We start from the raw sequence: 15,087 nt of genomic DNA, 5'->3' as shown, positions 1-15,087 counted from the left end.
CCCACAGGTTGAGAACCGCTGGCTTAGATCGTCTTCACACCCACTCCTGAGGGCGAGGAGAGCTAGGTAGAGCCACGGTTGGGGTAGGAGCCCCTTCGTTAGCCAGGGAAGGTCCTAGCCCTGGCTTAGAGCCTCGGCCCCCTTGGCCCACCTAGGTCTTCCCACCCACTCTTCTCTCTGGTCACTTCATCTGTCATGGATTAAGAGGGTACATTTTACCCGGCCGGCGTGGCTCAGTGGTTGCGCGTTGACCTATGAACCAGGAGGTCACGGTTCGATTCCCGGTCAGGGCACATGCCCGGGGTTGTGGGCTCCATCCCCAGGGTGGGGTGTGCAGGAGGCAGCCGATCAATGATTCTTCTTTCCCTCTCCCTTTCTCTCTAAAATCAATTAAAATTGTTTTTTTTTTAAAAGATGGTAAATTTTGGCCGAAACCGGTTTGGCTCAGTGGATAGAGCGTCGGTCTGCGGACTGAGGGGTCCCGGGTTCGATTCCGGTCAAGGGCATGTACCTTGGTTGCGGGCACATCCCCAGTGGGAGATGTGCAGGAGGCAGCTGATCGATGTTTCTCACTCATCGATGTTTCTAACTCTCTATCTCTCTCCCTTCCTCTCTGTAAAAAATCAATAAAATATATTTTTTTTTAAAAAAAAAAAGATGGTAAATTTTGTTATGTCTATTTTACCACACTTTTTTTATTGATTTATTTAAGAAAGAGAGAATAAGAAACATTGATTTGTTGTTCCACTCATTTATGCACTCATTGGTTGATTCCTGTAACATAAAGGGGCCTTAGGGGTGCCGGGTGGGGGGGACGGGGGTCCCCCACACCAGGTGAGGTTCTGGCATCAGTTCGGTGGCTGGAAAATGGTAACTAAGTCCCACTGTCCTTCCTCACTGCAAGTACGAACTAGAATGACCAGCCCTATGGCATACCGCGGTCAATGAAGGTCATTTGCATCTCCCTTCTCAGCCCTCTGGGACTGCAGAGATGAGGTCCTGGACTCTTAGAATAAAGCCCCATCTCCTTTGTCCCCTTCGTTGGCCCAGAGCCCTCAGGAGCTGGTCTCCCCTGCCCTCGGCACCCACAGTTCACCCTCCCCTCCCCCACCACCCGCAGCCACTGGCTTTCCACTGCATTCCCGCCTCAGGGCCTCCCGGGCCAGGATGCTCTTCCCACGGGGTTCTGCATGGCTGGCTCGCTCTGGTCCTTCAGGTCCAGATGTCACCTCCTGGGAGGCAGCTGATCAATGATTCTCTCTCGTCATGGATGTTCCTATCTCTCTTTCCGTCTTCCTTCCTCTCTCTAAAATCAATCAAAATATATATTTTTTAAAAGTTCAAATGTCGCCAAAACTAGTTTGGCTCAGTGGATAGAGCGTCGGCCTGCGGGCTGAAAGGTCCCAGGTTCGATTCCGGTGAAGGGCATGTACCTTGGTTGCGAGCACATCCCCAGTAGGAGATGTGTGTGAGGCAGCTGATCGATGTTTCTCTCTCATCGATGTTTCTAACTCTCTATCTCTCTCCCTTCCTCTCTGTAAAAAATCAATAAAATATATTTAAAAAATAAAAAAATAAAAAAAAAATAAAATAAAAGTTCAAATGTCACCTCCTGGGGAAGGCCTTTCTTGACCACCCAATTTTAGAGAAGATAAAACACCCCAACGCCCATGGCCCAGCAGCATTTTGTTGCATTTTCTTTGTAGCTTGTCTCTCTCTTTTTTATTATTATTGATTGATTTTAAGAGAGAGGAAGAGAGAGAGAGAGAAACATCACTTTTCTTGTTCCACTTATTTTATGCATTCAGTGCTTGATTCTTGTGTGTGTCCAGACTGGGAATGGAACCCATAACCTTGGCATGGCGGGACAGCTCTCTAACCAGCTGAGGCACCCGGCCAGGGCTCCCAAAGCTCATTTCATTTCAGATGTTGCGTCCTTTGGATTGACACATCTTTGGACTTTACTTTACAAATAGATTTAATCTTGAGATTTGATTTTCTTTTTCCCTGGGAATTTGATTGAATGGGATTCATATTCAAATTTGGGGCACCTTTGCCCGGCCAGTGTGGCTCAGTGGTTCGGTGTCAACCTATGAACCAAGAGGTCACGGTACGATTCCCAGTCAGGGCACATGCCCAGGTTGCGGGCTCGATCCCCAGTAGAGGGCGTGCAGGAGGCAGCCGACCCACGATTCTCTCTTATCATGGATGTTTCTATCTCTCTCTCCCTTTCCCTTCCTCTCTGAAATCAATAAAAATTATATATTTTTTAAAATGGGGTGCCCTGGGTCAGTAAATAAATAAATACAAAAATAATTTCTGTGACGAGATCAAATGATCACATAAAGATGCTCCACATAGTCCAGGACAGCAAGCCCAGCTTCCCTTCATAGCCCCTGGTGCTTCACTGGGTCATCATGGAGGAGCAGCTGCTTTGAGGAATAAATGTCTATTCTTAGGGTCTACCACTTTGGGAACCTCGAGTTCTACCCCTCGAGTTCTATCGAGTTCTGTCTCTCCTGGCGTCTGGGAGTGGCTGTCAGTCTTTGGCGCCCTTGGCAGTCGCCGCCTCACTCTGACCCCTGCCTCCATCCTCACTCCGCGTTCTCCCTGGGCGTCCATGTGTTCACGGGGCTGTCTTCCCCTCTCCCAGGGACGCCCGTCAGACTGAGCTAAGGACCCCTCCTCATGGCCTCATATTCACTTGATTACATCTGCGAAAGCCCTTTTTCCCACTAAGGTCCCATTCACGGGTGCTGGGGACTAGGGCTTCAACGTGTCTTTTGTGAGGGACACAGCTGAACTCATAACCTCCTTTGTGGACTTAATACTGTGTTTCAGCCCCATGCCTCATCTGTGAGATATACAGCAAGTTCTATCAGGGGCACAAATTAAATAAATGATATATTCTCTCCTATACGTCACTGTTTATGCTAACCAAGGATGGAATAAGATGGTAAATATTGTTATGTCTATTTTACCATTATTTTTTAAATATTTTATTGGTTTTTTACAGAGAGGAAGGGAGAGGGATAGAGAGTTAGAAACATCAATGAGAGAAACATCGACCAGCTGCCTCCTGCACACTCCCTACTGGGGATGTACCCGCAACCAAGGTACATGCCCTTGACTGGAATCGAACCTGGGACCTTTCAGTCCGCAGGCCGACACTCTATCCTCTGAGCCAAACCAGTTAGGGCTACCACTATTTTTTTATTGATTGATTTGAGAGAGAGAGTGAGAGAGAAACATTGATTTGTTGTTCCACTCATGTATGCATTCATTGGTTGATTCTTTTTTTAAAATATATTTTTATTAATTTCAGAGAGGAAGGGAGAGGGAGAGAGAGATAAAAACATCAATGGTGAGAGAGAATCATGGATCGGCTGCCTCCTGCACACCCCGCTCTGGGGATCGAGCCTGCAACCCGGGCATGTGCCCTGACCAGGAATCGAACCGTGACCTCCTAGTTCATAGGTGGATGCTCAACCACTGAGTCACACTGGCCGGACTCAAACCTCATTCATTTGACCCTCATTTGCATGTCCTGATCCCAGATCTAGGAAAGGCGTCATAGAGAACGTCCACTCAGCAACTTGTGGGTCAGGCTCCTCTTGAGAGCCGATGGGAGCTGGATCCGGCTTCCAGAGGTCACTTCTAAGTCCTCTGTGTGCGCTGTCACACCAGTAAGCGCTGTCCTCAGGGCTCCCCTGGGAAAGCAGAACCGGGGGCTCCCGGCCCGGGATCCCTCGGACCTGCCCTGAGCGCCTCTTTCCTTTGCAGACTTTGAGCTGCATCCCTTTTCTGTAATGAACCGTAGCGGTGAGCGGAGCAGCTTTGCTGAGCTCTTGAGTCCCACAGATGACTGAGCCAGAGGTGGAGCTTGGAGGTGACATGGCCCCCTCCCTGCTCTCTCAGGTCAGCTTGTCCTGCCCGGGACGGCTCAGGGCCGGCTTAGTGGACAGTGGGCATGACCTCTTCACCCCGTGGCCACCCCGCAGGGACGCGGCCTCCCCTTCTGGCCTTCGTGGGGAAGGAGTGACAGCCTGTCATTGGGAGAAGCTCCCAGCACTTCATGGCTTTCCTCCCTCCCTCCTTTCCTCTTTCCAACTCCCCCCACGTGGGAAACGCTGCAGTCGGTGTGGGGAAGGATCCCAGGGTGGGCCCGTGTGATCCACCCTGGGGCTCACGGTGTGGGACAGGCGCTGAGATGGGTGACTAAATCCTCCAACACAAGAGGGAGGGCCTCTGTCCATGACAGGATTCCCGAAGCCGAGAGGATGTAGGATCGCTCCTGCTGGGGGCCCCTGGGAGAGCTTCAAAGAGGGGGTGGCATTTGATCTGAGCCTCGGCAGACAGGGACACGCCGGGCATTCTAGGAGGAAGGGGTCGCATGAACAGAGGCAGGGAGAAAGGAGCAGATTCTGTAGGATCCAAGAAAGGCAGACACGGAGCTGGGCCAGATTTTGAGGGGCCCCCACGATGAGGCGAAGGAGTCTGGCTTTGTTTTCGAGGCGATGGGGAAACTCTCCTGGCTTCAGAGAATGACACGAGGTGTGTGTCAGGAGGAAACCGCATCTCCACTAGTGCTGCCGGCTGCCGCCTCCTCCAGGAAGCCCCCCTGGTGCCCCATCCCAAGCGCGTGCACCCCCCTCATCACAGCAGGAGCACCCGCTGCCCGTAGCATCTGTCGGCCTCTGCAAGGCGACTGCACCCACCGTGTGCATTGGCCTGTTCATCCCTGGTCTCCCTTATCCATGAGCACCCATCACACTACTTCCTCTAAAAACTGCTGTCGCGTATTGCCTGGTGGGCATGGTTCAGTGGTTGAGTGTTGACCTATGAACCAGGAGGCTCAATCTCCAGTAAGGGGCGTGCAGGAGGCACCCGATCGATGATTCTCTCTCCTCATTGATATTTCTCTCTCTCTCTCCCTCTCTGAAATCAATTAAAAAAATATATTAAAAAGAAATAGGTTTAACTCCAAATAACCCATTTTCTTTCTTCCTTTTGACTGGCCCTGGACCAGGGGTGGGGAACATCTGGCCCGTGGGCTGTACAAGGCCCTCAAAATCATTTGGTCTGGTCCTGGCAAGGCATGAGGAGCGAGTTAATGAAATGTTTGACCAAATATAGCAGGCTCATTTTTAGGTTGATAATATTGTTTGACCCACAGATGATGTTATAAATCTCCAAATGGCCCTTGGCAGAAAATAGGTTCCCCACCCCTGCCCTCGACTAAACTCCAAGAACCTGACCATCTGCCCCAAAAGTGTTAAGAGATTGGGCCAGTCACCCCTTGTCGGTTCTCAGTTGCATCCCAGGCACCTGGCTCGTCCACTTTGCCCAGGAATTCAGCTGTGACCCTCAGCTCCCCATGGCCCTTTCTGGCAAACGGTGGTTTCCACCAGGACTCTTGACTCCCATAAACCTTTGCCAAAGGTTGTTTGTTTTGTTTTTTATTTATTTTAGAGATAGTGGAAGGGACAGGGAGAGGCAAAGAGAGAGAGAGAAACATCGATGTGAGAAAGACACATAGATTGGTTGCCTCCTCCCCAACCAACCCCCCTCCCGAGACTGAGGTACATGCCCTTGGCCGCAATCGAACCCGGGACCCTTCAGTCTGCGGGCCGACGCTCTATCCACTGAGCCAAACCAGCTAGGGCACCAAAGGTCATTTTTTTTATTGATTTTTTTTTTTACAGAGAGGAAGGGAGAGGGATAGAGAATTAGAAACATCCATGAGAGAGAAACATCCATCAGCTGCCTCCTGCACACCCCCTACTGGGGATTGCCCGCAATCCAGGTACATGCCCTTGACCGGAGTCGAACCCAGGATCCTTCAGTCCGCAGGCCGACGCTCTATCCACTGAGCCAAACGGGCCAGGGCGCCAAAGGTCATTTTTGAAACCTGGGCTCAATTCCTACCCAGGGAGGCCACCGAGGAGTCCCGCTGGGCCCCCAGCCCCTCCCCAAATCCCTGCAGGAAGGAGCTCTCTGCCCGGCTAGGCCCGCGGTCAGCGCCGAGTAGGAGAACTCGGCTCTTGGCCCAAGATCCCCGCCCCAGGAAAGGTGCTTGCGCCTGATGGAAAGTTTGGGCTGAAAGACACCCCTTTCCAAAATCCCAGGTCCAATATTTACACAACGTCTGAAATTAATGCGAGAAAATCTCCAAGTGCCTGGGCTGGAACGGATGGCTGAGAACAGGAAGGGGCCGGTCCCAGGACCAGGGTTTTTTCCACAAAGAGAACAGGGCAAAGCTAACGTCCCCGGTGAGTGACTCAGGAGCCATTCATCGTGCCACGTATCCCTCCACTTATTTTTATTTTAATATATTTTTATTGACTTCAGAGAGGGAGGGAGAGGGAGAGAGAACTAGAAACATCCATGATGAGAGAGAATCAGGGATCGGCTGCCTCCTGCGTGCCCCCCACTGGGGATGGAGCCCGCCACCCTGGCATATGCCCCAACCGAGAATCGAACCATGACCTCCTGGTTCATAGGTCAATGCTCAACCACTGAGCCACACCGGCCCGGCCATACCTCTCCACTTTAAACTGGTTTTACTGGGAATTTGCCATGGAGGGAAGGGAGAGGTGGGATTCTTGGCGAAAGGCTGGTGATATTGAGCTGAATTCTTTTTTTTTTTAAATATATATATATTTTTTTAAATATATATTTTATTGATTTCTTTACAGAGAAGAAGGGAGAGGGACAGAGAGCCAGAAACATTGACGAGAGAGAAACACCGATCAGCTGCCTCCTGCACGCCCCCCAGTGGGGGTGTGCCCGCAACCAAGGCACATGCCCCGGACTGGAATCGAACCTGGGACCCCTCAGTCCGCAGGCTGACGCTCTATCCACTGAGCCAAACCGGTTCGGCTAAAATATATTTTTATTGATTTTTTACAGAGAGGAAGGGAGAGGGATAAAGAGTTACAAACATCAATGAGAGAGAAACATCAATCAGCTGCCTCCTGCACACCCCCTACTGGGGATGTGCCCGCAACCAAGGTACATGCCCTTGACCGGAATCGAACCCGGGACCCTTCAGTTCACAGGCCGACATTCTATCCACTGAGCCAAACCAGTTAGGGCTGAATTCTTTTTTTAAAAAAAAAAAATACTTTTATTGAGTTTATTTATTTCAGACAGGAAGGGAGAGGGAGAGAGAGCTAGAAACATCAATGATGAGAGAGAATCATGGATCGGCTGCCTCCTGCACACCCCACACTGGGACTCAATCCCACAACCCGGACATGTGCCCTGACTGGGAATTGAACCTGTGACCTCCTGGTTCATAGGTGGACGCTCAACCACTGAGCCACGCCAGACGGGCTTGAGCGTCCAGGCACATACTTCCGGCCTGGAATGGCTGCAGCCACCACACCCTTAAGAAGCACTCCCCGTGGTCAGCCCGTCTTCCTAGCTCCTGGGCTCACCTCACTCCCAGCCCCTTGGACATGCATCCTTCCTCAGGGGCCAGCGTGGCTCTGAGTCTGTGTTTCCCCTGGACGCTGACTCTGGAGTTACCCACTGCTCCCTGCTTTGCCCATCCTGCCCACTCCTGGTCCATGAAACCACTGTATTAAGTTGATTCTGGTGGTAAGATGCTCATTGTTGCCAAAGGGTAGAGAGGGGGTGGCTGTCCCCACTCAGTGACACCAGAGATACTCTGAGAGGGACAAGCCTTGTGTCCCTGGGGAGGTCAGGGGGTATCATTAGGATCTTACCTTCCAGGCCACAGTTTTGTTTGAACCCACGGGCTATGTACACATAGACTTGGGGGGCAAATGCCAAAGTGAGCCCTAGGTTAACCAAGGTGGGGGTGCTGGTTGTTTGCTATTCTTGTAGAGCAAATGACCATCCAAGAGGGAAGCATTTAAGTTAGATCTAGGAGACATAGAAGTGTCGAACAGACGGTCAAACCTCAGAGGGAAGGCAGGAGGCGAGGGGTGGGGGAGGGGAGGTAAGAGATCAACCAAAGGACTTGTATGCATTCATATAAGCATAACCATGGATTGGGACGATTGCGGGGTGAGGCCTGTGCTGGGGTGCTGGAGCCGGCTGGGAGAGGTCAATGGGGGAAAGGAGACATACGTAATACTTTCAACGATAAAGAACTAGCAAATAAATAAGTAAATCATTTTTTAAATAAATAAATTAGATCTAGGAGCAATTAGCCTGGCTGGTATGGCTCAGTGGTTGAGTGTCGACCCGTGAACCAAGAGATCACCAGTTCGAATCCCTGTCAGGGCACATGCCCTGGTCTCGGGCTCCATCCTCAGTAGGGGGCATGCAGGAGGCAGCTAATCCCTTTTTATCTTTCATTGATGTTTCTCTCTCTTTCTCCCTCTTCCTTCCTCTCTCTCTCTCTCGAAAAAAAATCAATAAAAACATATTTTAAAAAATTAGATCTAGGAGCAATTAATAAAATAGGAGTAAGGAAATCAATTATATGAAAACAGACACAGAGAGAGGGCGGTGATCAGAGGAGGAAGGGAGAGAGAAGAGAAAGGGGGAGGAGATAGAAAAAAGAGGATTGGCATCCACAGACCTGCCCTTCACTCTTTTCTTGGGGGGTGAAGCTGGCACTGTGGTTCCAGTTTACAGATGGGAAAAATGAAGGCTTCCATGCGGATCCCTGTGAGTTAGGACAGAGAGAGAATTGGAATCAGCTTCCTGGCTCCCCATTTCCACACCATCCCTGCTAATGGGAAATTAGCAGGTGCAGTTGGCGCCACTCTGGCCAGCTGTGCCCTTGGTGGGATTCCGTGTGCACTTCCCTGTGCTGGATTTCAAACCCCATCTCGGGTGCATAGGCCACGGCTTTCATGCACAGATGTAGGATGGTCTTGTCTCTGAGAGACCAGAGGAGAGACACATTTGGGAGTGTGGCCCGAAAAGAAGTGATGTGCTGAGGGCTGACGCTGGGGGAATGGGTGACCCTGGTCCTTTCCAATCCCTGCCCCCAAAACTGAAGTCACGAACACAGAGCCACTGGTGACTGGCAAATCTTACTGGTCGGCCAATTCCAAGATCCACCCACTCATCCAATGCATAGATGTCTAATACCACTTTTTGTTGTTCCTGGCAAGATGTTGTTCAATGTAAATTAACACAGAAGGGTTTGTTGTTTTTTCTTCAACTTAAGGATTAACTTTCAGCTGTAAGGAGGTCATGTTCCACATGGTGAAGCTAGCTTATATTAAACAATAGGCCGTAGATGCCCTAGCCCAGCGGTTCTCAACCTGTGGGTCGAGACCCCTTTGGCGGTCGAACGACCCTTTCACAGGGGTCGCCTAAGACCATCCTGCATATCAGATATTTACATGACGATTCATAACAGTAGCAACATGACAGTGATGAAGTAGCCACGAAAATAATTTTATGGTTGGGTCACCACATGAGGACCTGTATTTAAAGGGCCAGAAGGTTGAGAACCGCCGGTTTGGCTCAGTGGATAGAGCATCAGTCTGCATACTGAAGGGTCCCGGGTTCGATTGTGGTCAAGGGCACAAGCCCAGGTTATGGGCTCAATCCCCAGCAGGGGGCGTGCAGGAGGCAGCCGATCGATGATTCTCTCTCATCATGGATGTGTCTATCTCTCTCTCCCTCTCCCTTCCTCTCTGAAATCAATGAAAATATATATTATAAAAAAAAAAAATCGGTGGTAGAAGCAGTCAGAACCCAGAGGCAGGACCTGCTAAGGACACAGGAGCCCTGCAGGGTCAGGGCAGGGGGGCGCTTCTGTTCACTTCTCAGCAAACATTGGCTGCGTCTGCACTGCCGGGCCACATGCGTGATGTGGAGACGAACATGGCCCTGCCCTGCCCCGCCCGGCTCTGAGACTAGCAAACCGGCCTTGGTTTCAGGGTCAGTTCCAGTGACCCCTGGGACTCGTGTAGGACAACACGGCCACTGGAAAGTGAGGCTGCATCGGCAGAAAAAGAGGGGTACCCAGGGCCCTTCCCCCAGGCAGTTTCTTTACTTAAGTGCTAGTTCCTCCCAGTAGTGTACGGTGAGCCACACCATGCAGCTTACCACTGAGCAACACCACCTGGGCTGAGGTCGCCCCTTCTTGTGCTGCATTAAATACATCTCAGCTGGAGATACAAGTATACCGCTTGCTTGTGACGCTGTGCACGGCTGTACTGATTCGTGCCAGCGCACCAGCCCCGCATGTGACTGTGGGAAGGTCACGGTCCATGTGCAGCCTTATTATTATTTTAAAATGTCTTTTTATGGATTCAGAGAAGAAGGGAGAGAGGGAGAGAGATAGAAACATCAGTGATGAGAGGGAATCATGGATCAGCTGCCTCCTACTAGGGATGGAGCCCACAACCCAAGCATGTGCCCTGATCAGGAATCGAACTGTGACTTCCTGGTTCATAGGTGGACGCTCAGCCACTGGGCCATGCCGGCCGGGCAATCTTGGAAAACCTTGAGCACAGTGAGAGCTGCCCAACCATGGCACGGGCCACCCTGGGCAGGAAGGACCACCTTTCTCTCAATCAGAGGCTAAGCCTCATGGGCAGGATCCCTGGCAGGGAGGTCGTGACTGTAAAACCCCATAGTCATCACTCCTGAAGGAACAGAGAAAAAGCCGTTTAGCCCTGGCCGGTGTGGCTCAGTGGATAGAGCGTCGGCCTGCGGACCAAAGGGTCCCGGGTTTGATTCCAGTCAAGGGCACGTACCTCGGTTGTAGGCTCCTCCCTGGCCCGGGTCCTGGTCAGGGCGCGTGCAGGAGGCAACCAATCGATGTGTTTCTCTCACATCTATGTTTCTCTCTGTCTTTCCCTCTCTCTTCCACTCTCCCTAAAAATCAATGGGAAAATATCCTCGGTTGAGAATTTAAAAAATAAAAAAAGTCATTTGATCCACTGTGTTAATGTGGGAAAAGCAAACAGGACACCAGCAGGTGACACCTCCTTAAAACACAGGTGAATGCCGTAGGAAAAAGGGGTTGGGGGCTATGGTGATAGGTGCTCGCTGCTTCCCCGATGTATAGTGATGTTGTTTCTGAAACAAAGGCAGTTTGCTTCTTTATGGAAAGAACCTAGTCCGGCCTTAGCCGGTTTGGCTCAGTGGATAGAGCGTCGGCCTGCGGACTGAAGGGTCCCAGGTTCGATTCTGGTCGAGGGCATGTACCTTGGTTGCGGGCACATCCCCAGTAGGAGATGTGCAGGAGGCAGCTGATGGATGTTTCTCTCTCATCGATGTTTCTAACTCTCTATCCTTCTCCCTTCCTCTCTGTAAAAAATCAATAAAATATATATTTTTTAAAAGAGCCTAGTCCAGCCCTCATCCCAGGACAAGAGGCCTCCGGACAACTGCTCACCTCTCTCCTGATCCCCACCTTCTGAGAGGCGAGGCTCCCCCAGGCCTGCCATCAGGGAGCGGGGAGGAACCGGGCATTGAGGGATGCCTGCTGAGCGCCAGACCCCATGCTGGGGACCGAGCCAGACTCAGTCCCTACCCTCAGAGAGGGCCCCTGCCTGGCCCAGCATCTCACTCAGCCTTTGGGGACGGGTCTGGTGTTATTACAGCAGTGAGTGGCCCAGCCGGCGCGGCTCAGTGGCTCAGCATTGACCGGTGAACCAGGAGGTCACGGTTTGACTCCTGGTTCGATTCCCGGTCAGGGCGCATGCCTGGGTTGCAGGCTCAATCCCCGGGGGCATGGGGCGTGCAGGAGGGAGCCGGTCAATGATTCTCTCATCATTGATGTTTCACTCTCTCTCTCTCTCCCTCTCCTTTTCTCTCCAAAATCAATAAAAATATATTTAAAAAATAAAGCAGTGAGTGGCTGAGCCAAAACTAGGTCTGGAGGTCTCCCCTACCCTTTGAGGGGTTCAAGGCGAGACGGTGAGCCGCCCATTCAGTCCCATAATTTTTTTTTAACAATCCACAATAAATACGTTTGTTTATTTGCTTGTTTTTCCACTGATTTTTTTTTTTTTTTTAGAGATAGTAGAAAGGAGGGGGGGAGAGAGAGAGAGAGAGAGAAACATCAATGTGAAAGAGACACATCTATTGGCTGCCTCCCACACATGCCTGGACCAGGGCCAGGGAAGGGGCTTGCAACTGAGGTCCGTGCCCTTGACCGGAATTGAACCCAGGACTCTTCAGTCCATGGGCCGACGCTCTATCCACTGAACCAAACCGGCCAGGGCCAGTCCCATAATTTGATGGAGTAAAGGCCAAGACTCGGGCCAGGTTGCCAATTATGGCACAGAGTCTACTGATGAGGGGAAGGGTTTCCCTGTTTCTAACTATGGGTCTCGGTCTCTCTCTCTCTCTCTCTCTCTCTCTCTCACCAGCCTTCATGCAGCAGCATTCTGACCCCCAGCAGCATTCTGACTTCCTGACCCCCAAGCCCTTCCTTCGCTTCATTTCAGGCGCCCCCTCTCCCCCTCCTCCGCCCCAGGTACGCCATCCCCTCCCCACCTCCCGCGGAGAATGGCCTCCCTGTTGATGGCCTGGCAGAGTCCCCGTCTTCCCATAAAAGCCCAAGTGAGGCCCGGACACTTGGAACCCAGACAGAATGGAATGTCTCCCTATTTTCTTTGCAGCGAAGAAAACACACACAAACCCAGGAGCATATTTATCGGCGATATTTCTATCCCAAAGTTTGTCTTTTTAAAAAAAGAAGAAATAAAATTAGTTTTACGGCCCACCCCACACCCACCCACCTCCCCCCCCTGCACCCCCCCCAAATCCCCACCCTTTTCATTGCTGATCGAGGAGACCGGGGAGGAGCACAGAGCGGGCCCAAGCCCCCCCTAGAGAACCACAGCATCCCGGACAATGCCTGGCTTGTTCGGAGTCAGGGAGGAAACACAGCTCCGAAAACATACTCGCTACGGCCCAGGGAAGGGTGTTCCGAGGGAGGACGGACAGGCGGGCCTTGTGTCTGGTCATGGATCCCTGAGGCTGGGGGAAAGGCGGGAGCCACACGTCTCACCCCCTCCCCAGAGTGGAGGGGACCCCTTACCCTTGGAGCCCCCCGGGGGGGCTATTTCCCAGCCGTGACTGGTCCCACTGGGCCTGGAGGACACCACTGCAACCCCTCACGGAGCCAGAACCTGGAGCCCCAGTTTTTTGGGGGTTTTTTTGAGGGCAGCATCTAAAGCAGCGGTTCTCAACCTGTGGGTCGCGACCCCTTTGGCGGTCGAACAACCCTTTCACAGGGGTCGCCTAAGACCATCCTGCCTATCAGATATTGACATGACGATTCATCACAGTAGCAACATTACAGTGATGAAGTAGCCACGACAATGATTTTATGGTTGGGTCACAACATGAGGGAACTGTATTTAACCCTTTGCGGCCCAATTTTATTTTTGGAATTCAAACAGTCTGGTCCAAATTAATTGACGGGATTGAATGTTGAACCGGTTTGCGGTGTCGACCTCAGCCTCGACGTTGGACCTGCTCCCAGCGCCTGGTCTGTCGAGTCAGCCTCGACGTTGGACCAAAAAGGGTTAAAGGGCCAGAAGGTTGCGAACCACTGAAAGGGATAAAGTCCTGGGGAGAAGCAAGGGGCTGTTTCTTAGGCCTTGAGGGTTTTCCAGACTTCCTGCCGTGTGAGGGAGACACGCCTCCCACATTCATCTCAGTGCCCCCTTCCCCCCCCCCCCCCCCCCCCCCCCCGTAGAACCTGGAGCATGAAGGAAAGATCGCTCAAATGACAGGCCCGCCTGGCTGGTGAGCTCAGTGGTTAGCGTAGACCTATGAACCAGAAGGTCACAGTTCGATTCCCAGTCAGGGCACATGCCCAGGTTGCAGGCTCAATACCCAGTAGGGGGCATGCAGGAAACAACAAATCAATGAGTCTTTCTCGTCATGGATGTTTCTGTCTCTCTCTCCCTCTCCCTTCCTCTCTGAGATCAATAAATAATTTTTTTAAGCCCTAACCGGTTTAGCTCAGTGGATAGAGCGTCAGCCCGCAGACTGAAGGGTTCCGGATTCTGTTCCAGCCAATGGCATGTGCCTTGGTTGCAGCCTCGATCCCCAGTAGCCGATTCTCTCTCATCATTGATGTTTCTACCTCTATCTTCCTCTCCCTTCCTCTGAAACCAATAAAAATATATTGGCAAGACAGGTCGACACTCAAGAGGGTCTCTCAGAGTCCTAAGCTCCATCCACTGCTCCCCATATATTCCTGGGATGGGGGAACCCAGGCTAGAGGGGAACCCCAGTGGATAGTGGCTGAGCCAACAGTGACACCTGCTGGGCCATTAGATTCTGAAGGGGAAGCGGGGGCCACAGGCTCAGCTGAGTGTTACTCCATCCTTGTCTTTCCTTGCAGACCCGCCATCCCCTCCAAGGCTTCCTCCCTCCTCCCTGGGGATTACCTGTGATGCAAACATGTCTTTTTTTAAATATATTTTTATTGATTTCAGAGAGGAAGAGAGAGGGGGAGAGAGAGAAAGAGAAACATCAATGATGAGAGAGAATCACTGATCAGCTGCCTCCTGCACGCCACCTACCAGGGATCGAGCCCACAACCAGAGCATGTGCCCTTGACTGGAGTCGATCCCGGGACCCTTCAGTCCACAGGCTGACGCTCTATCTACTGAGCCACACCAGCCAGGGCATGTGATACAAACACGTCTTAAACCAAGACCAACCGTCCACGGACTGGAGAGGAGGGCGGGGCAGGTGCCAACGCGGGTCCATGCAAGGGAGTGACCAGCAAGCAGCCTTGGGCACATGTGAAGTTTATCATCCTGTATCGTTTGACCTCCCTGCGTCTGACCCCCCCAAATAACACTTCCTCCTCCCCTCTTCCAGGTGAACTATGACCACTTTACTCCTCGTGTTTGTGACTCTGCGGGTCATCGCCGCCACCGTCTCCATAGAAGTCTCAGGTGAGGACATTCCCACGCCGGTCTCATTCATCCAGAGGGACCAGAGCCTGGGCTCTGGGTCTTGAACCTGGTGCTGCTGGTCCCGGGGATAGAACCTCCCGCGTCCTGGCCTTTTCCCCGGCCCTTCCCCTTTTCTGTGGAAATTGAGCCTAACCGCGGTGACAGAGCATCTGTACATGTGAGCGCACGCATGTGTCCAGGTGCCCTCTGGGAT

At 51.9% G+C, this 15,087-nt stretch overlaps 1 protein-coding gene across 1 annotated transcript in view; it reads left to right on the top strand.

The window, feature by feature from the left end:
• Positions 1-15,087, top strand: part of ACAN (aggrecan) — a 61,899-nt gene that overhangs the window by 10,995 nt on the left and 35,817 nt on the right. The window contains 1 exon segment of the mRNA XM_070400378.1: positions 14,797-14,873. Coding sequence (XP_070256479.1) covers positions 14,804-14,873 — 70 coding nt within the window. The 5' untranslated portion in view covers positions 14,797-14,803.

This window comes from Myotis yumanensis, unplaced genomic scaffold (genome assembly GCF_028538775.1).
Source record: "Myotis yumanensis isolate MYYU_CA2020_CCGP unplaced genomic scaffold, mMyoYum1.0.hap1 SCAF_20, whole genome shotgun sequence".
Classification (NCBI taxonomy): Eukaryota; Metazoa; Chordata; class Mammalia; order Chiroptera; family Vespertilionidae; genus Myotis; species Myotis yumanensis.
Note: the sequence above shows the minus strand (reverse complement) of the source record. Positions and strands in the feature narration are given on the sequence as shown.